At 59.6% G+C, this 21,802-nt stretch overlaps 3 protein-coding genes across 4 annotated transcripts; 1 reads left to right on the top strand and 2 right to left on the bottom strand.

Moving 5' to 3' along the window:
* The first annotated feature begins 1,939 nt into the window (after positions 1-1,939).
* NPB (neuropeptide B) lies at positions 1,940-2,369 on the top strand. The gene is given in 3 exon segments (XM_007462383.1): positions 1,940-2,154; positions 2,156-2,183; positions 2,241-2,369. Coding segments are annotated over 3 exon segments (372 nt in total).
* Positions 2,370-4,697: 2,328 nt separating this feature from the next.
* On the bottom strand, positions 4,698-12,358 carry PCYT2 (phosphate cytidylyltransferase 2, ethanolamine). 2 transcript variants are annotated; one of them, XM_007462311.1, is made up of 14 exons: positions 12,252-12,340; positions 10,327-10,415; positions 9,212-9,373; positions 8,889-8,955; positions 8,140-8,224; positions 7,926-7,970; positions 7,636-7,689; positions 7,058-7,196; positions 6,721-6,803; positions 6,394-6,471; positions 6,151-6,216; positions 5,920-5,985; positions 5,556-5,644; positions 5,359-5,470 (listed from the first exon to the last, which is right to left on the bottom strand). In XM_007462311.1, the coding sequence occupies exons 1-14, from the start codon at positions 12,338-12,340 to the stop codon at positions 5,359-5,361; spliced, it is 1,224 nt and encodes a 407-aa protein (XP_007462373.1). The 2 variants fall into 2 exon arrangements, with proteins under 2 accessions (XP_007462374.1, XP_007462373.1); XM_007462312.1 differs by lacking the exon at positions 7,636-7,689 and having other exon boundaries at positions 4,698-5,470; positions 12,252-12,358.
* A 356-nt stretch (positions 12,359-12,714) lies between these two features.
* Positions 12,715-19,259, bottom strand: SIRT7 (sirtuin 7). The gene is made up of 10 exons (XM_007462310.1): positions 19,141-19,259; positions 18,933-19,070; positions 18,747-18,851; positions 16,992-17,062; positions 16,830-16,902; positions 15,347-15,445; positions 15,036-15,272; positions 14,812-14,892; positions 14,528-14,634; positions 12,715-13,407 (listed from the first exon to the last, which is right to left on the bottom strand). The coding sequence occupies exons 1-10, from the start codon at positions 19,231-19,233 to the stop codon at positions 13,209-13,211; spliced, it is 1,203 nt and encodes a 400-aa protein (XP_007462372.1). The 5' UTR covers positions 19,234-19,259; the 3' UTR covers positions 12,715-13,208.
* Positions 19,260-21,802: the final 2,543 nt, after the last annotated feature.

Below are 21,802 nucleotides of genomic sequence, written 5' to 3'. Positions count from 1 at the left end.
CTGAACCGGCTCTGCTGAGGCAGCTGTGATGGGTTTTCTTGATCCCTTTCTCCCCTGCTCCAGCTGAAAGCCAGCTCCTTGTCAGGGCTGATGTCCTCGACATTAGGATGTGTCCGCAGGTGTCTGAGCGTCTCCCTTCCTAGGGAAGGACAGCCGTTGGGACATCTTTGAGCACTTGTGTTCCACCACAGCTCCCATGGGGTGGTGGCCCCTGGGGGGCAGCGGTCCCAGACCTAATGGTCTTGTGCAGCTTCTGGATGGAGACCGCTGCAGGCTGCATGTCTTGTGAGCACTGGCTCCTGCCAGTCTATTCTCGATGACCTCCCCCCTCGGGGGCACTGTCCTGTAGCTGGTTGCTGAGCACGTTTATGCTACTCTACCTGACCCCAGTCCCCAGGTGAGAAGACTGGGCAGTGCATGGTCACCCATGTGGTACCATGCTTCCCATCTGAACATTGTGCCCAGAGGAAAGGAAGCCCTCACAGAACCTGGAGGTCATGTGCTCCTTGCCCAGAAACCCAACTGCCAAGGCCCTTGTGCTGGTGTCTGTCCTGGGAAGCCACGTGGCCAGGATGTTTGGAAAGTGTGAGCAGGAGGACGGGCGGCTGAGCAAGCCTAATGGCTGACGTCACCTGCTATGTGCCCTCCATCTTGGACCCTTGGGTTCAGCCTCCTGGGTGCTCCTATTTAGCTGCCAGTTTCTAGGCAGCAGCTCTACTCTAGGGGCCTGTCTACACTGTGTCTGGATCCAGGGTCACCAAGGAGTTCACGGGCCAGTAGGAAGACCAGCCCTCACTGAGAAGTGGGCTGTGGCAACTGCAGAGGATCCCACTGGGGGGCCTGGCCTCCATCTGGCCTCTACCCCCAGCCCGCCTCCCCTCCCTGAATTTCTTCCTTCCCTGGGGAATGCTCTTCTGTGACGGGAAGTACCCACATGCCTGGGGTGCCAGACCCTGAGCCCAGCCTCCAGGCTTTTAGCCTTTGTGCACTGGGACAGGTGCACTCACCCCAAAGAGGTCCACAGCTTGCCACAGGTCACATGGGCCCCTGCCACTTCCCTGCCAGTTGGGCTCCTCTCCGCTCTTTCCTGGGTTCCAGCCCAGTCCTCCCAGGGCCTGCTTGGTCCCCTTGAGCTGGACACACAGCTGCCTGCCAGGCCCTGTACACATCCAGAGTCCAGCCATCTGCCCCATCCCGGGAAGCTCAGGGGCCACACCAGGTCCTATTAGGATCCCATAACCTCAGCTCTCTCTCTGCCATGGTGGCACAGGATCACAGCACCTGCCTTTGCAAATGCTCTCCCCTGGCTTCCCCTCATCTCTCCCGTGAGCCATTCTGCCTGTCCTGCCATCAGCTCTGAGGACCGGACCAGTTGTTGAAACTGACTTCTGCCCCCAGGCCCTCCCAGACTTCCGTGCCTCCTCAAGAAGCCCTTGTTCTCTGGTCAGTTCCCCTTTAGGGTGGGAACTGCTCGTTTGTCCTCTGGGCACAGTGCAGTCACTGGCTCTCTCTCCAGCCTCATGAGTGCTGGGGACCTCCGGGGGTGACTCGGGGCTGGGGCGCCATCGGACTGGTTGAGGGTTCAGTGCAGCACTGCTGCCCCTGCTCCCACTGAGGCCAGACCCTGGAGGGACCAAGGTTGGTGGGAGTGGCCTGGGGGCCGCCTCCAGTAAGAGCAGGCAGGGTCAGAAACGGAGAGGTGGGCCGAGGTGGGGGAGAAGGGGGCGTCTCATCACCACCAAGCTCTTGACCATCTGTTCCTCCAGCGCGCCCCTGTGCCCAATAGGCGCTGACCCCATGGGGCTTCTCCCTCTGGGATGGGGAGGCCCCTGCGTCCCGGCGTCCGCCCTCGCACCTCGCCCCGCCCAGCCGCAGATATAAGGCGCCGGTGCTGCTGTTTCGCGCCCCGCCGCCCGCCGCCGCCGCCGCCCGCGTCCCCATGGCCGGGCTCGCGATGCTGGTGGCCGCCGCCTTGGCGCTGTGCCTGCTGCTGGCGCCCCCCGGCCTCGCGTGGTACAAGGAGGCGGCGGGGCCGGGCTACTACTCCGTGGGTCGCGCCGCGGGGCTGTTGTCCGGCTTCCGCAGGTCGCCGTACGCGCGGCGCTCCGAGCCGCCCGTGGGCACGGGACCCCCGGGACGGGCTGGCGCCTTTCCCGGAGCTGCGCCCCAGCCTGCGGAGCCTCGTGAGTACCGGGCGCTGGAGGGGTGCGGACGCCCCCTCATCCTCCCCCCGCCCCCAGGCCGTGTGCGTCGAGGACGTTACCCGGAACCTGCAGAGCTGCGAGCGGTTCCCCGACGGCCGAGCCATGTTCCAGTGCAAGGCCGACGTCTTCCTGTCACTCCGCGCCGCGGACTATCGCAGCACGTGAACCCCGATCCCGGAACGTGGACCTGGCCTGGCTCCCGCGGGCACACCCTGGGGCCCGCCCTTGCCCTGGCGCCAGACGGCACGCAGTACCGCCCACCCATCCCCATCGTAAATGGCTTAATGAATAAATGAGACTCGCAGCCTCTGGGGGGTGGGGGGTGGCCCAGCAGACGGAGTGGGCAAGTACCTGTGAATCTCCAAACCGGACTCTGGCCACCTAGGAGCACAGACAGCAACTAAGGCCCTCAGGCCAACAGGCTTCACGGAAACACCTGCACAGGAGCTCCCAAACCCCACTGCTGGCAAAATGCTGCTGGGCCTCCAGCTGTATCGGCCCCAGACATCTTCTGGAGCCCCACATCTGTCTCTGCAAGGCTGCTCTCCATGTCCCCCACCTCCAGCCCCTGCCCGACACCTCCCTGCCTTTGTCCACGCGGCTCCTGGATCCTCCTAGGAGGTGGTGCCTGGGTCGCCCACTAGCCATCAAGTCTTATTAGGCCAGCTCAAACGTCCTGCCTTATAAAAGCTTCCCCTGAACACTGCACACCGGGAGGCCCTCCTGCCTCAAATCCTAAGTTTCTTGAGACCAAAGATCTCCCTTACCAGAGGGGCAGCTCTGGGGTCACTCTTCTTGGAGTCCCCCAAAATTCCTCAAAGTACACAGCACAGGACAATACTTGTGCCAAGTGAATTAATGAATAGGCTGGGCCCAGCAGGAGTGGGAAAGCAGCCAGATGTGCAGCTCCAGGACCAGGAGGAGCTGCACCAGGGGGATGACAAAGCTGGGCGCCACCCCAGCTGAGTCCTGAACCTGACGTCAGGCAGCTGGCTCCTCCCAGGCCTGGGAACTCTGTTCAGCCCTCCCTAGACCCACAGGGAAGCAGATATCCCCAAAGCAATGGGTGCTGCCCCAGCTTGAAGAGGGAGGGGATGTGTAGGGCCAAAGCTCCTGAGCACAGCTGCCTTGTGCCAGCCTCCCCCCACCTCACATTCAGGCTAATTCCCTAATTCACTTGTGGGGATCTTAGCAGGTTGATTTGCCCTCCCCACCCCCAATGAAGTTGACTTGAGTCCTTGGCCTGAGCCCTGGTCCCAGAGGTCTGCAGCCTGTCTCAGTGGTGTCCCCCACCCCCATGGGGCCTTGCCAGCTGGGCCTCAGGGGGCCCAAGGGAGCTGGACCTACCGGCCCTCCACTTAGGCTGGGGATGGGACCTGCAATCCTGCTGCACCTGGGTGGACCAGTCTCTGGAGGAGCCCACCTCCTGGACCTCCAGGCCCTGAGTCTCCTCCAACCGTGGCTCACCTGGGGCTTCCTGACTGCTGCTGCGGACTGTTCCCCAGTCCTCACCTTGCGGTGCCACCCAGCAGGGGGTTCTCAGCAGGCCTAGGGATGACTCATCTCAAGAGGAACCCTCCGGCCTCTCCTGTGTCCCACCCTCACATCAGAGTCTACAGGGGACTGGCTGATCCCTGCCGCCCAGGGATCTGAGCGTGGGAAAGTCTGGCATCACCGGGCTCCTGAAATTGGGGGCCCAGGTGGGGTGGGGGTGCAGGGAGGGCCCTGTGCCTCTCACAGCTTAGTGAGCTCCCCCCACTCGAGGAGGGAACAAAGGAAGCAGGGCAGCTGCCCTGCCAGGGTGTGTGCACCATAGTCCCCCACTGAAGCTTCCTGCACAGGTTCTAGGCTGGACCTTAAGGACCAAAAGAAAGGACAGGCCCACCTTCCAGAAGGAGTGAACGCTGGCCAGGGGCTCCCATGGGGCCGGGCCACAGGGTACTCCAGCCCCATCTGGCTCAGCATCGCAGGGCAGAGGCCATTCTGGAGGAAACTGGCAGAGGACTGAGAAAACATCACAGACCTCGCTCTTGAACACCACAGAGCCATAAACCACTGCCACTGTTCCCCCCCCCCAACCCCATCAAGAGGTGACCGGGGTCAGCACCCTGCAGCCACTGCACTACTACAAGTGTACCCTGACTTGGGTGCAGAAGACCCTGAGATTCTGTGGATTGGGCCAGGGAGCAGCCCCTAATTCCTTTCTGGATCAGGTAGCTCTATGTGGGTCGTGGGGTGTCAGCCTCTCATTTTCCCCATGACAGACCCTGGGGCCAAAGGTACTCTGTTGGTCCTTGCCTCCCTCCCCTCTTTTTTTGTTGCCTGCCACATGGGAGGCAGCTGGAGGTGTCTGGGGGCCCAGATCTGGGGGGTTCCTTGCTGCCGTCATGCTGCCTGCTGGCCCCCTCCTTGCTGGGTGGGCAGCGGGGAGCAGGGCCAAGGTGGTGGGTTTCCTGGTCCTGCCCTGCAGGGTTGAGAGCCTGAGGCAGAGCACCTCCCAGCAGGTTTATTCGGTTGCACACTAGCTGGTCAGGTACAAAACCGAGAACAGTCTGTGGGGAGGCTGGCCCGGGAAGCAGGGGGCGCAGCATCCGGGCGACAGGCCCCGGGGCACCAGGGACACACTGCAGGGCAGAGGCCGCTCACGTGGGAGATGGCATGGTCTGCACTCTGAGGAGGAAAGGGGGCGGGCCCCTGGGTCACTGCTCCCTGAAGCTGGCTCCCACGGAGGCCGGGCGGGCAGGAAGGCCACCGCCTTGAGCTGGGCAGTGGGGGTCATCCAGGGTCTGCAGGAGATTCCTGGGGGCAGAATAGAGAGCAGCAGCGGAGCCGGAAGGATGGAAACTGGGCCTTTCCGGGCATGCAGGGTGGCACCCCTCTGTTGAAGGTGCCCCCTGCTCATCCTGCCTGTCGGGCTGCTCCACTGTGCTGGATCCCCTCACTGTGCAGCTCGGCAGGAAGGGCAGGAGGGCCTGCTGCAAGACGGACACCTCACGGGCAGGGTGAAAGGCAGTGTCCTCCACACCAGCCCTTCCATGGCCAGGTGGTTGGAAAGGAGGGCACCGCAGCTTTGTTAAAAACCGAGCCAAGCTCTCGAGGCAGGGCTGGGACAGGGCCAGCACTTGGAGGACCTTTGGCGACCTCTCCCCTCTGGTCAGAAGTCACAGTCGCTCTCCCTCTCGGGCCGCGCCTCCTGCTGCCTCATGGCCTCCAGGAAGGCCAGCTCCTTGGCCTCCTTCTTCTGGTTCCGGGCCTCGTACTCCAGCCTGGGGGCCAGGTGGGGGTGAGTGGTACACCCATACCCAAGCCTCAGCGGCTTCCCATGCCTGCAGCAGCCTGGCTGAGACTCACCTGTTCTTGATGATGCGCTGGACAATGAGATCCGTGGTGAGGTCATTCCCACTGTCGATCTGACAGAAAATACCCCTTCTTTTGGGCTCCTGGAGGCCGGGAGGAGGAGGAGGTGAGAGCCCTCCTTTGGACCCCAAGAAGACTGCCCTGCTGCCCTGGCTCAGAGAGTTCCCACCCCACTATGGTGGGGGCAGTTATTCCCACCCGTTAGCAACCTGCCTCCTTAAGCCGTGAGGCCATCAGCGTGGCAGCTGTCACCCCGCCCATTTCCCAGACAGGCATGATGAGGTACGGGGGCGTTAGGTGGCTGGGAAGCATCAGACAGTGGCCACCTCATGTCTGTCGAGGGCCCAGCATGACCCACCTCATACGGGTCGGAGCCATCCTTGTCAGGCACGATTTCCGTCTTCCCATGACACACCAGGTCCACCTGGGGAGGAGGCGGGGGTCAGCGCGCCCACCCAGCATCTCCCCCCATGGTCCCCTGCCCGCAGAAGGCCCTCTCCAGGGAAGCAGCCTGGGCTCAGAGAGCTGGCCTGGCGCCACTCAGTCAAGACCCTCCCTGGAAGCCGCCTGCCAGGAGCCCCGTCCTCACCTTGAAGTGATCCAGGAGCTCTGCTGTGACCGAGTACGGGGCCCCAATCACCACTTCGGACACATACTGGGCGGAAAGGGAGCACAGCTGGTTAGATGGGCCTCACCAGGCTGCGGGGTAGGAGCTGAGAGGCAGCCTGGTGAAGCCGCAGACTCCTGTACCCCAGGGAGGGCCCTGTGGAGAAGCAGCCCCAGCCTGGGAAGGAGGCGCCACTGGGCCTGCCACCTGCCCGCCTGCACTCACCCTGCAGGCCAGCACGCTCAGGGTCCGCTCATGCAGGTTCATGATGGGGTAGTTCTTCCCCTTGTAGTGGTTGACCTCCTAGAGCCAGAACAAGGTTGGGTCAGCTGGTGACCTCAGGGGTGGGCTGGGGTGGGAGTGAGGCCGTGCTCCCTCCCAACAATCCCTCGTGGGGCGTCTGCCAGTGTGGGGAAGCCCTGGATGGGAGGCTCTCCCTGGGCTTCTCCCTGGAAATAGGCCCAAGCTTGCCACCTCTGCCTCGCCTGTGCCCAACCCCAACCCTAGGAGCCCCTCCAGAGCCCCCACGCTACCGGCTGCCCGGGGTGAGACCTGGTCAAAGTGCAAGCCGGCGATGACGTAGGGCCTCTCCGCCAGGCCATGTACCTTCTCCAGGAAGTCCACGTGCCCGATGTCTGCGCCCAGGTCAAGGACTGAGGAACCAACGAGGAGCGGCCGCCCACAGAAGCCAGGGCTCAGACAGGTGCCTTCCCACCCACCTGCTCATGCCTCTCCATGTTGATAGTGGTGCCCCTGCACCCCACCGCAATCCTGGGCCTTCGAGAGTCAGGGAGGCCCCTCTAGCCCCCACAGCCCACTGGGGAAGATGTGGAAATGCACAGAAAAGGCCTGGGGCAGGGACAACCCCCCACCCAGTCCCAGAGGATACGAAACAGGTCAAAAGCACCAGCCACGTAAATGACCGTCTCCCCTGGCTGGGGCTCCTTCCCCGAAGCAAACTGGATGATCTTCTGGGATGTCTGTAAAAACTGGGACACCCCCGTCCAAGGGTTCCGCCCCCCAGGACACTGTAAGCCGAGAACAACCTGGTCAGCGACAGAGGCCTCGCAGGCATGTCCCTTGCCTGTGCCCATCCTTGGGCCTGCCCGCATCCGCCTGTCAGTCTGCTCTGGGCGGCACAGGTGTGAGATGGCAGGGGCAGGCATGGGGGCTATAGGCCGGGACTCCAAACCCCTAGCCACAGCCTGCCACTCGCTTGTCGCTCTGCTGTTGTTTCCAGGCAGACATCTCAGGCAGGGATGCCGAGGGCTGGCTGGCAGGTGCCTGGTTCACACGACAACCAGGCTGGGCGGGGCCGCTATGGCCAGTGGGACTGGGGTTCTGCCCCATGGCCACAGCAGGCGCTGCAGCCAACACCACCTTGGCCTGGCAACGAACCCGCTAGGAAGAGGCCAGCGGACACGGCCTTCGTGGGGACCTGGCACCCTGAGGCCACCGTCTGGTCACCTGGGAGGAGCCTCCTGAGGAAAGTGTCTCCCTGGAGGGTGTCGGGTGAGATAGCTACAGAGGGAGAGAGGACCAGGCCACCTGGTTAGAGACCCCTCGTTCGTGGGCAGTCCTCACTTCTCCTCCATGCAGTGGCTGCTGGGACCGGCCAGCCAGCAAGACCGGCGGTCAGTACCCGGTCAGTGTCCAGAAAGCAGGGAGCAGGGTAGAGGGCAAGGCTCCAGGCCAGCCTTTCCCCAGGGGTGGCCTGGGGGTTGGGCAGCGGCCCGGACAGCACAGGCGACACTCACCTTGCCAAAGCTGTCTGCGTACTCCCGGTACTCAGAGGACATCTCCTGCACGGAAGGGCAGGGGGTTGAGGGGCCTTGCCCTCCAGATGCAACCAACCCCAGGACACCAAAGCTTGCTGTCCTAGTGCCCACTGAGGGGCAAGGGTGGGGTAGGCGATCCCTTCCTCCCAGCTCTGGGACCTTGGGGATTCCGCTCTGGCCCCCAAAGACTCACCTGGCTGCTGTGATGGGCCTTGGTCACGAGCAGCATGCGGCCAACGAGGTCTGTGGTGGACACCCCCTGGGTGCGCTTGCATTCTCTGGGAAAAGAGTTGGGGGTGGGGCTCTCATCCTGGGACACACCTGCAAGGCTGCACCTCCTACGGGCACCTAAGTTGCCCCACCTAAGGGCAACTCTGCTTGTGGCTGAGTCTACCGTGGTCCAGCCCCCAGCCATGCTGTGCACAGACCTGGGCTTCTCCTCGCCACTCTCAGCCACAACAAAAAACCAAGACCAGGAGAGTGAAGGGACCACTGAGATTTTATCAACCAAAGGAAATGACTGGACAGATCGCTGTCACTAGGCCCCAAGTTCGCAGTGTCGGGGTGAGCAGGCCATACAGGGTGGCTCTGGTCCTGTTTTGTCCACTGACACCCAGGTCCTGCCTCACCACACACTCCCTGCCAAGGGAACCCCAGGCTTCACTGCCCCACTCGAGCCGCTGGCCACACTGGTCTTTTCAATTAAAGTGACTCAAATAAAAGCCAGCTCCCCAGTCACACCTCATGTTTCCCCTGCTTAGCAGCTGCTCGTAGCCAGTGGCTACCATACTGGGCGATGCAGATGTATGGCACCCCCAGCTCCAGTCCAGGCCACAAGAAACAGGCCGCGGCCCGGACACTGCCCTCACAGGCAGAAGGAGCTCGATGGGAGCTGGGAGCCCTGCTCCTCGAAAAGCGGGGCACTCAGCAAGTAGAGCTTACCTGTACCTCCCAGCCTGCTTCACTTCCTCGTAGGTATCCCGGCCATCTACAGTCAGCGTGATATCATCTAAGGGGTGACACGCACACGAGAACAAGGATCTTAACCCAAAGCCATGAAGACCTCCAGGCCCATACCCCGGCTCCAGGCCTGTCCTGGTGTGCATGTGCTCCTTTCTGGGGAAGGACCTAGAGCTTCCTCAGACCCTCAAAAGCTCTGTGCTCCCCAAAGTGTGAGGAGGCCAGCACCTCTGGACGCCCCTCTGATGGTCAGGTCTGGAGCTGCCCAATTCCCCTGCCCCGGGGGCTCTGCCCTGCCGACTCACTGCCGTGGACGCAGAAGTCGCAGCTGTACTTGTCCAGCGTCTCCAGCGTGGTGACATAGGGGGCTGCTGGCACCACCTCGTCCACCCACTTGATGGCCTGCACCATCTTGTACCTTTCCTCCTGAGTGAACACCGGGGGCCCCTTGTGCTTGGCGATCTCCTCTAGGGAGAGAGAAGAGGGCAAAGGACAAGGTGGGTGACCCCTGGAAGGCTGGCCACAGGCTCACTGGCTCCTCCTCAGAAGTCCCCTCCCAGAATCGAGCAGGGTCTGCGGCCACATGAGGGCTCACGGTGGGAGGCTGTCTCTCATCGGGCCCTCAGCCCACGAGGCAGGACCACAAGGAGCAGCCCTGCTCTGTCCTCTGTGAGCCGGTACAGGCGCTGCGGATGCACGTGCTGGGTAACTGCACACCCCTCACCCCCAGCCAACCAGAGTTCCAGGTACGGTCCGGGGTTCCCTTTTTTTTTTTTTTAATTTATTTGTTTTCATTTATTTTTGGCTGCGTTGGGTTTTCATTGCTGCACGTGGGCCTTCTCTAGTTGCGGTGAGCGGGGGCCACTCTTCATTGTGGTGCGCGGGCTTCTCATTGCGGTGGCCTCTCCTGCTGTGGAGCACGGGCTCTAGGCTCGCAGGCTTCAGCAGTTGCGGCATGCGGGCCCAGCAGTTGTGGCTCGCGGGCTCCAGAGCGCAGGCTCAGCAGCCGTCGCGCACGGGCCCAGTTGCTCCGCGGCATGTGGGATCCTCCCGGACCAGGGCTCAAACCCATGTCCCCTGCATTGGCAGGCGGACTCCCAACCACTGCACCACCAGGGAAGCCCCGGGGTTCCCTTTTGATGGCTGGGTGCTCTGTCCTCTAAGGCCCTGGGAACCAGGAAGCGGGTAGGAAGTGGGCGGCATACCTGGACTGATCCACTGGACCACCCCTGCCCCTCAAGCTCACGATAGGATGCAAGACGGGAAAGCTCTAGATGGCTTGGCCTGGGCCAGGGTTGGGGCGAGCCTGTGGAGCTGCACTTCTAGGGAGGACGGCTGGGCCTGGCCCTACCCACCACGGGGACCTGTGGCGTCTGTCACGGGTGTGGGGGAGGAGGATGGGCCTGGCAGCCCGGCTTACCGTCAGTGTGTACACCCACGATGAGGTGGTCACCCATGGCCCGTGCCTGGCGCAGCTGGTTGGAGTGGCCATAATGTACCATGTCATAGCTGTGGAGAGGGCGGGGCCATCATCCCAGTGTTGGGGGTGCAGTCTTGCTCCTCTGCAGTGTCCTTAGGAAGCCCTCTGAGAAGCCACCATGGGGAACTGCTCCCAGGGTCCGGTTGGGTCTGGGCTTTCAGAGGGGCGGGGTGCTCAGCTCTCCACATTACTGGTCCCTGGGCTCAAGGTCAGACTGAGCGAGCCTGGGGACAAGGCCTGGCGGACCTGAGGACTGGTGAGTGCACAGAACAGCCCCTGCTCCCCACACCTGGGACAGCACTCTGCCCTCAGCCCCTCCCCTTCCCAAATACAAACTGTCACGGGCAGTCCCTTTGAGAGGTAATAGAAACCAATGTTAGTTCAGGGGTGGACTGGGCTCTGTACTACCATGAAACAGCCAGACAGTCCCAGGGGCCAAGACGAAACAAAGTCCAGCCAATGAACAAGGGCAGTCACTGGCTTTAGAAATCCTGCCTGCTCCCCAAGGCCTCTGGAAACTCAGTGAAGCCAACAACCACCTCCCTATCACCTGGTTCTAGAGCTTTCATCCTCAAATCCAGGCCTGGTTAAGAGTGAACTCTCAGCTGAAAGCCACACACAGCACCACAGCTCCGCTCGGGTTGCCATGTGTGGCGGTGGGGACATCCACTTCTCTGCGGGCCCTGAGGTGTGCCCTCATTCTCACTCTGCTTCTTCCCAGCCTTGTATTGCCCTCTGAGTAGGTGGAGCTGTCCCTGCTTCTCCAGGTGACCCAGGTGTACAAAACCATTCTACTCAGCGCCACCTGCTAGCCCCACCCCAGAACACCAGGCCCCAGCAGACAAGCCTGTGGGGCACAGGGCTCTGGTCCTGGGCTAAGGGAAGAGGGAAGTCCAAATTCAGGAGCCTGGCAGGCCCTTGTGCCCACTGGACAGGCTGGGCAGAAGGAGGGTGCACGGCACAGAATGCAGGGTGGACCTGGGTCCAGGCTGTATCCCAGTCACTGTGGCCTGTGGCTGTGGCCTGCTGGGGCAGGGTCCAGGCCTGGTCAGGGCCAAGGTCAGAGTCAACGGACAGGAAGCCACGCCCCCTCCACAAGGTGACTCAGGTGCAGGCCCAGGAGTATGGCAGCCCCACTTGCTGGCCGCTGAAGCCCTGGGCTAGCCAGATGTTTTTCTTTCTCTGCTTCCATCAAATAAGGTCTGAGGAAGCATCCAAGACGTCAACTTATCACTAGAGGTTCACTTTCCTCCTGTCTGCTGACGGCCTCAAACCTATCTCAACACCACTCCAGTTGTCTGGCTTGCCAGAAAAGAGGACAGTTGGGCACTGTAGCCCTCCTCAGATGGACCCAGGAGCCTGGGGGCTTCACTAGGGTCTTACGCAGATCGGGCAATGCCTGCGCTGACGCCTGCCCAGATACCTAGGAGAACCTTCCTGGTTTTGTGCCGGCAAGCTGGGAGCCGGAGAAGGAGAACTCTGGGAAGACATTTTGGGTGCACGGCTCCTCCGGAGAAAAAGAGCTCCTAGGGCACTGAAATGATTAAAGTCACTAAGGTTAGACACGCAACTTTGGCTACTATCGTGCACGAGTTAGGCAGGTGGGACCGCCTGGCTGGGTCTCCGGCTTAAAGGCAAACGTGAGAGAAGGAGCGTCCGGGGAAGGCGCTCATGTAGGGATCCGCAGAAAGACTCCAGCAACCCTCAGACGCGCTGCCCGCGGCGACGCGGTGGCCCGGGTTCCAGGCGTCCTACGCGGCCAAGGCGCCGCCCGCCCCGTACTAGCCGGCCGCCCGACCCCGGCGAAGGCGACCACAGCTGTCACCGCGGCCCCGCCCGTGCCCCCCGCCCCCCACCGCGCTCACCAGCCGTCGCACCACACCCGCACGGCACGCCTGCCCCCTGGGCCCGGCCGCTCGTCACCGCCTGCCTCCCCGTGCCCGTTCCGGATCATGGCCCCGAACCGGCGGCGCGGCACGGCCGGCTCCCCACTCCCAGCCGCCGCAGCTCGCGCACGGACGCGCCGTCACGCGGGCCTCACCCGCCTCTCACAGCCAATGCCGAGCGCCGCTCCGCCCCGCGCGCGGAGCCCCGCCCCCTCACCTCCCTCGCGCGGCCAATGGCGAGCCCCGCCCGGGCAGGGCCCCCCCCCCCCCCCCCCCCCCCCCCGGCTCCCGGCCAATGGCCTGCGCCACCAGCCCTCAGCTCCCACCTGGAGCGGCGGTTGGGGCAGGACCACGTGGGGCGCATCCGCCCCTCCAGGAGTCTCGCCAGGCGCCCGCTCTCACCCACCGCTTCAGAAAGGCAGTCACTCGGTGACACGAGGAAGACAGTGCAGAGATGTTTAATAACAATAAAAAGGCCTGCTGAGAGCCAAGGCTCAAAAACCACTCCTTTGCAGCATAGCCAATACAGAAAAAGGCTTCTATAAATTTAACATTTTTAGTAAGAAGTGGTAGAAATAGAGTTGAGGCCCCTGAGACTAGCCTAGTGAATGAGGTAAGGCAGCCGTGTGCTTCCTCTTTGCGGCCAGGTGTGAAATAACACGAGTCCTGTTTTCACAGAGGGTGTGGCTGCCACCTCTTTAGAAGAGGCTGCTTGGGTGAGGTGTCCTCCATCATTAGGCCCATGCCCGGGGGTGTGGGCAACCACAGCAGTGCAAGGGAGCTTTCCACAATGACAAATGGCTAAACATGTCAGGGTGAAAATGTCACCCCCACAGAATTCCAGGGGCAGTCCTGGCCTTAACAGGGCCACTTGCCCCTGAAGAAGAGTCCCGGCCATTTGCAAAGTGCCATCATTGTTCTCGGTCATGCAACAGGTTACGTCACTTTCTTCCTTTTTGTGCGCTTGGTGCAGCCCCTGCCAAACCAGCCGCCCAGGACAGGGGCTGAGCTAAGTGGTGCACCCCGGTCCCCAGGCCCAGGTTCTTCTCGACTTCTGCACAGCGACTTGCGACTGTGGCTGCCTTCTTCACCCGCACGCAGGGGAGTGGCCAGCGAGAAGATGGGGTCCTGCCACCTACGCAAAGGGAAAGCTGGGTCAGGCGTGCCTGGGAGCCCCTCACAATCACAACCCGCCCCAGGACGGGAAAGCTGACTGAGGTCACCCTGCATCCCTCCCATGTCTTAACCATGGCTGGGCTTTGCTCAGTGGTAGCTCCACAACATCTGCGAGAGGGGTAAGCTCCACAAGTAACTCAAAGGCCAGCACCCAGACTAGCCCAGCCTCTGCAGAACTCAGTCCTCGTCGGTGATTGAGGGGGCTGTACACACATGGGGTAGGGCGGCAGTAGCCCCAGAAAGGGTGAGTCACTAGCCAACTCTGGGCCCCACCTTTCACTTGTACGGCCAGGGACAGGTAGACCAGACCCTCTTCCCCTTCCCAGACTGCAGGACTTGATGGGAGGGAAGCTGACTAGGGAGGCGCGGCCTAAACACTACACCGTGAAGAGATCATGTGTCTGACTGAGATGTAGAACCACATATCATAAACTTAATATACAGATAAGCACTGATAAAGAAAATGAGCTAAGTTAATGTGAAAAAAAAAAAAAAAAGTACAGTACACAACAGGCCCACATTACAGAACACCACAAACATAACATACAAGAATTGCCAGGCCCAGAAGGTGAAGGGATCCTTAATTCTCCAACCCTTTGATTAAAAGAAGTTATTGATTTCCCCTATAAGACCCTGAAAATTCACAGAGAAAGAAAGTGTAAACTTTTCACTCAATACACACACCACATCTCAATTATCACAAATTCTGTATTCAGGCACAATTTGTTTAAGCTTCCCCAAAGTATTCCAGCTCCCCAAGCCAGTGCACCCAGATCCTGATGAGCAGAGTTGCTGAGAGCACATCCCTTCAAGGCACCTTCCCGTCCAGGCTGCCTAAGGTGAAGGGGGACATGTAGGTGTGCCCTGGCAGATTCCCTCTCCCCGCAGGAATCACGCCAGCCAGGACACCTCAGCCAATGCTGGGGCTGGTCCCTGCAGAGGCCACCACACTGCAGTCACGCCTCAGATGCCATCTGCCACAGCTCAGAGCTTTCTCTACACTCAGCTCACAAAAGACAACAGACACAACCCATCCACACAGGGGCAGGGAAGTGGGGGATGTGTCTGTGCCCCCTCACCTGCTGTAGCGGGGGATCTCCAGGCCCAGCTCATCCATGAGGAGCCGCATGACCTCATCACACTTTCCGTGCAGCTTCAGGGCAGCCCAGTCATCCTTCGGGGTCCACTGGGGACAGGAGAAGGTAAGTGAGGACAGCACCTCACTCCTTCCCAATGGCCTGCTGGCCTTGGCCCCTACTCAGCCAGACCTCGTGGTGCATTAGTGTGGGACATAAATGTCCCAGGGACTGCTGGCTCTCCTAAGGCCCACGTCTAAGGAGGCACCTCTGAGCACCTGAGTTACCTGCAAGTTCACAATGTAGAGCTTGGGCCGCCGGCTGGGGGGCTTGGTCATGCACCAGAGGTGTGGATACTTCTTTAGAACCTGCGGGAATGGACGGATGGACAGACAGACCACACACACACACACACCAGGGAAGGAGGCTACAGGAAGCTGGGGTCTAAGGCTGAGCTGGCCAACTGCAGGCAGGCTCACCCCTGTTCCCATCCACAGTGCCATCTGCATACCTTTAAGCTGGAGCCTAAGCACAGGATTGTGTCTGCTCTGCTGGCAGCCTGGGTGGCCGCCTCCCAGTTCAGAGGCTGTCCCAATGTCCCCCTCTCCCCAAAGTGCACGATGGTGTCCCGGAGCTGGGCCCCGCACTTGTGGCAGGTGCGGCCGGTCTGGTGTCGGTGCAGGGCGGTGCGCTCCGTCACATCAAACACCCGCACATACTCCCTGTTGGGAGTGCAGGCTGTGCAGACCTGAGGAGAGTAGGGCCCTGTGAGCAGGAGCCACTGGCCTGCCCAGGCCCCCGAGTCCCAGAGGGACCGCTCACTTCGATATACATGTTCCCGTGGAGCTCCGACATGGCTGTGCGAGGCAGCCCGCTCCGCAGGTGGAGCCCGTCACAGTTCTGAGACACCACGTGCTGCACCTGGAAGGGCGACAGTGGCAGTCAGCAGGAGGAAGGGGGGAAGCAGCACTCAGGAGTGAAACCATACCGAGCTCTGCCCACCCCAGAGCCCCCAAACCAGCGGCAACTCCGACCCTGCACAAAGCATCGAAGGCAAACCCAGGGCAGCAGGCTGGTCCCAGTAGGACTCAGGAGGCTCCGGTGGGGAGGGCTCTGGGCCCACCCCCAACGACTCAGAAGCCCTAGGAGCCCCCAGGAGGGCAAATGTTTGCACCACCCCCTCTTGGCTGGAAAGGAGCTTGGGGCCCAAACTGATGCTCTCTCTTGGGTCATCATGCTTCAGGTCCTTGAAGGCCCAGGAGGCTCGACCCCTTCCCCACTTGGTTGCAGGTGCTTAGCAGAGGATCTCCAGAGGTTTCCTACTAGCCTCCCCTGTATCTAGGTGGCTCCTGAGGTCTGTGGGAAAAATGCAAGAGAAACACAAGGGGAAGGGGCTACCCTCACGAGCTCTGGGCCTATGTGGACCCTCTACGTGATGATTCAGTGGAGAGGCTGCCCTCTACTTTTGGAGAGGAAACACGGGAGGAGTAGAGGTAGGCTCAAACCAGGAATCTAAACTGCTTGGTGGGTACTCATCACAGGGTCCACTGGCTGATGGAAGTAGGATGCAGTTGTCACCTGGGCACCAAGGTGGCCCTCTTGGTCCTCAACGTGGACCCAGTGAGTACAATCAGCCCTCCGTATCTGACGGTTCTACATCCACAGATTCAACTAACCAAAGATCAAAAATATTTGGGGAAAAAAAAATCCAGAAAGTTCCAAAAAGCAAAACTTGAATTTGCCACACGCTGGCAAGTATCTGTGTAGCATTTACATTGTATTTATATCTGTTTAAGTGGCACTGACGTTTTATTAGGTATTACAAGTAATTCAGAGATGATTTAAAGTATGGGGGTGGGGAGGACTTCCCTGGTGGCGAGTGGTTAAGAATCCGCCTGCCAATGCAGGGGACATGGGTTCGAGCCCTGGTCCGGGAAGATCCCACATGCCGCAGAGCCACTAAGCCTGTGCGCCACAACTTCTGAGCCTGCGCGCCTAGAGCCTGAACTCCGCAACAAGAGAAGCCACCGCAGTGAGAAGCCCGTGCACGGCAACGAAGAGTAGCCCCTGGTCGTCGCAACTAGAGAAAAGCCCGCTCGCAGCAACGAAGACCCAACACAGCCAAAAATAAAATAAATTTATTTTAAAAATAAATAAATAAGTAAATAATAAAGTATGGGGGGGAGTGTGCAGGTTATATACAAACACTACGCCATTTTATCCAAGGGACTTGAGCACCCTCAGCTTTTGGTATCCAAGGGGGATACCGAAGGATGGCTGTACACCAGCCACCCTGGGCTCTTACCAGCTTCTGCTCATGTAAGCAGGCGATGCTCATGTGGGTGAGGGTCGGCTCGGCCTCACTTAGGTCAGCAGCACTGCCAGGTAGAAAGGAAATGAAGGTGAGGAGAGCTTCAAGGTCAGGTCCCTGCTCAACTAGGTGGGAAGGCTGTGCTAGGCTGCTTACCTAATACTTCTTCCTTTCTGAAGCAGCGTCCACACTCCATTAGGACCCCGGTAATCTGGGATAGAAGCTGCCTGCAGGTTCAGAAAGGAGATAAGCCCAGTGAAAAGACATCACTGTAGGCACTGGCAGAATTCCCAATAATTTCTCCCAGCACTTTGAGAAGTGCTGGCCCACAGACTGGCCTCAATTCGTTCCTCAGGCTGAGCATTTCCTAGTCTAACCTGTCCTCCCAGATGGAGTGCACCCCCTGTGGCTCCTTCCCTCTGCCAGGACCCCTGCACCCAAACCTGGTCCAGCTCATCCTTCTAGGCTCCAAGGAGCCCTGCCCACCCTGGGAGACTCTCTAGCATGTAGTACAGCCTGGGCTCTGTAACCATGTCTGTCCTCATACTGAGAGGGAGGACTGGTTAGGCTCACTGCATGCCTCCCTCCACGTTCTCACATCCTGATGCTGTAAGTGTTTCCTGGCCTACCTTCACACAGACCAACCTCTTCAATGAGATAAACATTACTGAATTTCCCAAGTTCCCAATCCAGTGAAACAGAGCCACCCCGAGAGAAGAAAACAGACAGTGTGCCAGGATCAAGGTGCCCTGTGCTTCCTGAGGTGTGAGTGACCTCCCTTGTAGGGAGCCCTGTCTCTCTCTTCCCTGTTGCTAAAGCTCAGAAAAATGCCCACCTGACCAGTGGGTCTGACTCACATGGAAAAAGGGAACCTCAAACAGTAACACTCAGAGCAAATTAATGAACAGCAAGTGGCTTTAGTAGCTGCTTACAGTTCTTTAAAAGGTGGTATTACTGCTTTTACATAATGACAAGAGGTCACATGTGCCAGGGCTCCAGGTGTTGATAAGTTAAAGCAGGTAACATACCTCACACATTCTCAGTACTGGGCTTCTTCAGTCATCCCTGTATGGAGTGTCTTACTTCGTAAGTATCTGTAAAATCTTACCCACCCTTCAAGACCCAGACTCAATGCCACCTCTCATAAAAAAACAACCAGATGGGTTTCCCAGCTCTCAGAGACCACAGAGGGCATATCTGGATTTCTATTCTAGCAGCCTAGCACAGCCAGCTTCACATTACAGTCATTTGTTTATATGGTTTATTATCATCACCTACGGACCTCTCCACAGAAATCCTTGCTATTCACCTCTGCTGGACCTACATGTAAGTCACACTCAACTTGCACCCGGCAATTTAACAACGTGCTATCCACACTGTCAAAGCTAGTCACATTCTACCACCCAGGTAGCTTCCTGATAAAACTTATCAAAAGCCAAAGCATTTCTCTTCCTTACCTGATGCACTCTAATGCATACTGCCTTGCACTCCACTTACCTTACTTCAACATTCAGGAGACACAACGAATGGGGAATCACAAGGTAGTCTGGGGTTTAGCTCTGCCAATATAACCTCGGGACAAGCACCAAATTATTACATCCCGTTTTTATCCCTCTTCCTTTCCTGCCTCTAACTGGGAACAATACAAATTTCAAGCATTTAAGAATGTTTATTTACTTAGCGAAGTTCCAAATAGAGTCGTTCTGAGCGTCTCTACGAAAAGAAAGACCCTCAAGAGGTGCTTTTAAGGCGAGCTTTTGCGAATCGGTACTGTTGCTTAACAGAATACGGTGCTCGGTGCTGGGGTCCAACACCCAGAAGGGGGCGCCCCACGCCCGCCCCCGGCGGTCCGTGTTTCGCACAACCTGGGAGCCGACCCGGGGCGCGGCCGTCCCTGCCTCGTCTCCTTACCGTGCTGATCCCCGCGCCCGTGTAGACGACCAGGTGCTTGGCGTTGCGGACGGCGCTAGCCAGCTCCCGGACTTTCCTCCGCAGCTCCTCCGGGTCGTCGCACACCTGCCGAGACGCCGAAGCCGGTCGTGAGCCGGCCCCGGCCCGCCCGCGCCCACGCCCGGCCCGCCCGCACCCCGGACTCGCCTCCTCCTGCCGCCGCTTCAGGCCCTCGCGCCGCCTGCTCCGGCCCTGCAGCTCGGTCACCAGGTCCTCGCTCTCGGCCAGGAGCCGGCCCTCCTCCGCGCTGCGCTCGGCCACCGCCTTCCTCAGGATGCGCGACACCTGCGGGCGCGGGGCAGGCGGTGAGGGCGGCGCGGACTGGGGGCGCGGCGCGGGGCGGGCAACGCCGTACCTGGCGGAGGCGCTCCCTCTGCTGCTCCTCCCGCAGCCTCCGGACCCGCTCCGCCGCCTTGCGCTCCGACCGGCTCAGACCCCCGGCGGCCATCTCTCCCGGGCAGACTCGCGCTTCCGCTTCCGCCTCCCGGCAGGCCGCGCGCCGACACATGCGCGCGAGGCCCACCCCGCCCTTCCGCCCCGCCCTTGCGTCGCCCCAAAGAAGCACCTGCCAGTCTCTTTAAAAGGTGTTTATTGATCATATACAAAATAAAGAAAACCTTATATATCACAAACATACACTATGTACAGCAATAAATACCCGGGGCCCGGCCCAGTGCCGCCCCTCCTGGACAATAATTTAGCAATAAATACTGCACAGGGCAGGGAGGGCGCGAGGCCGACGCCACTTAGGTCAGCCAGAGTGCTCCAGTGGGGCCCCTCCCCACCTGGATCTTCAACAACCCCCGCCCACCCCGGCAGATCCCAGCGTACCCACCCCACCTCCTGTCTTCAGCCCTAGGCAGGGCAGGCAGGGTCTGATCGACACTGCTTCGCCCACCTCTCAGCGCCAGGAGAGCAGCAGAGCTGGACACACTGGACAGCCCTTGTCCTGCTGCCCTAAGATGCCAGGAGAAGGCTTTCTGTACCCACTCCCGTTTGGTTAAAGGCTTCAGATTGAGGGGATGTGGGGAAGGGTGGGGCTGGGACATGAGGCTGTTAGAGGGGTCCCCCTTCACAGGTCATCGGGGACGAGCTCTCCTACACTCTAGCTCAGACTGAAGGGACACCCACGTACCAAGGCTGCTGCTGCAGAGTGGGGTGGAAATGTGTGCGACTGGTCCAACAGGTACAGCACATGCTCAGGACACACAAGCCAGAGCAGGACAAGCCATCAGTCTCGAGGGCACACCCCTGCCTCTTCCCATCTGCTTCAAAACCGGACAGCCAAAAGGAAGGCGAAAACCGGCCAGCAAGAATTATTCAGTGGCTTCTGGGGAAAAAAATCGTTAATGTGTTGGTTCCTTTCACCAAACCACAGCCTAAAAAAGTAACTTAAAAGATCCTAGAGCGGAAACAGTGTTGCAGGCTGTGGCTTCCCAGCTGTGGACGGAAGCTTTGGCCAACCGGCCACCCCAGAGAGGGAAGTCACAGGGACAAGATGGGGCTCGACCACCCATCCCAAAGCAGGCTGCAGCTGATCAGGGCCGTGGGCCCAGCCACCGGCCATCAAGGCTGCTGCTGCTGATCAGGGTTATGCCCAGACCTGAAGCCTGGACCAAGAGTAGAAAGGCCTTCAGGGAGGCCTGGCACCTGGCAGAAACCAGCACACCATAGAGCAGCCACAACTTCTCACCTGCACAAACGCAGTGCCACCTGGAGCAGCAGCCAAGAGCCATGGGGAGCGCTCCCTGGGGCCATACTCTGGGCAGGAGCTGACCTGTTCTCAAAGGGTTCTCCTCTGAAATCTGAGTGTCCATGTTGGGATAGGGAGGAGGTGGGCAAGGGCAAGGTGTGAAGGAAGGTGCACATTATGGTTTACTTAGCGGACAAGTTTGGGAGACTTGGCCTCGGCCAAAGCCCTCAATTCGCTGTGTCAAAAAGTTGAGGAGAGAGAACACAACACACTCACAGTAGGAAAAACTTATTAACGAGAATCAGAAAGACACCAAACAGTCACATGTGGACACAGGATCTACTGTCAATAACCAAAGTGAAGGGGAGAAGGGGCAGAGCAGCCCCAGAGAGACTGGCTTGATGGGAGCAGGATGCTCCCCCAGACCCAAGGAACAGTTGCTCCAAATCCAAAAACCTTGAAAGGTAGTATAGCTTCACTAACTCCAGAAGCGTCCGTAAACCAAACCAAGGACCTGCAATTTCTGTTCAGCACATGCTCATCCTCAAACCCTCCTCTCTCTAGGTCTACAGCATGGCACGGGTACACAGAGATGGAGGACCACCTCCCAGCCAGGATAAAAGTGGGAACCGTACTTGGACACGGGGAGCCTGTCCCTCCCCCTGTCCAGGACAGGGCATGATCTCTCTTTAGGGATTCTTATGATGTGATTCCAACTTGCTGCTACAAGAAACATCAACTACTCTCGTCTGGACCTCAGGTAGACAAAGCCAGACTGCAGGGAGGCAAAGGAAGCCACTAAGTGATTCAGAGTCAATGGTCAAAATCTCCATTGCAGGCCAACCTGGGTACAGCCAGGAATGTCTCTGAATATCTAGGGCCAATATCAGCCCATCAAGACAACAGAAGTTGACAGCACATCCCCCCTCCTATCCCACAGGCACACTGTAAACTCTGGGATGAAGATTCTGCTGTCCACAAGGTTAAACCCTGCCTGGCCACATTGTTTTTCTTTTCATTAGTCCACTTGTCTGTGCCTTTTCAGGGGTTCAGGACCCACAGAGAAGCCAACCAGCAACTCCAAGGAGTAGCCAAGCCCCACACGGCCAGAGCGAGGGCAGTAGCCTCTTGGGGAGCAGGCACCACAGGCAGCCCCATCACATGCCTACGAGCAGCTGCCTGAGACAAGTCTGGGAGACTTGGCTGCCTCACCGAGTGGCCAGGACGGGGAGGTGGGCTCAGCCCCGGGGAAGCACCTCCACAAGCCAAGCAGTGGATCCCTGGAAGACACAGACCCCAAAGGGAGTTGAAAGAAGGCCCATAG

This window comes from Lipotes vexillifer, unplaced genomic scaffold (genome assembly GCF_000442215.2).
Source record: "Lipotes vexillifer unplaced genomic scaffold, Lipotes_vexillifer_v1.1 scaffold1691, whole genome shotgun sequence".
In the NCBI taxonomy this organism is placed as follows: domain Eukaryota; kingdom Metazoa; phylum Chordata; class Mammalia; order Artiodactyla; family Lipotidae; genus Lipotes; species Lipotes vexillifer.
This window is presented reverse-complemented; position numbering and strand designations above follow the sequence as displayed.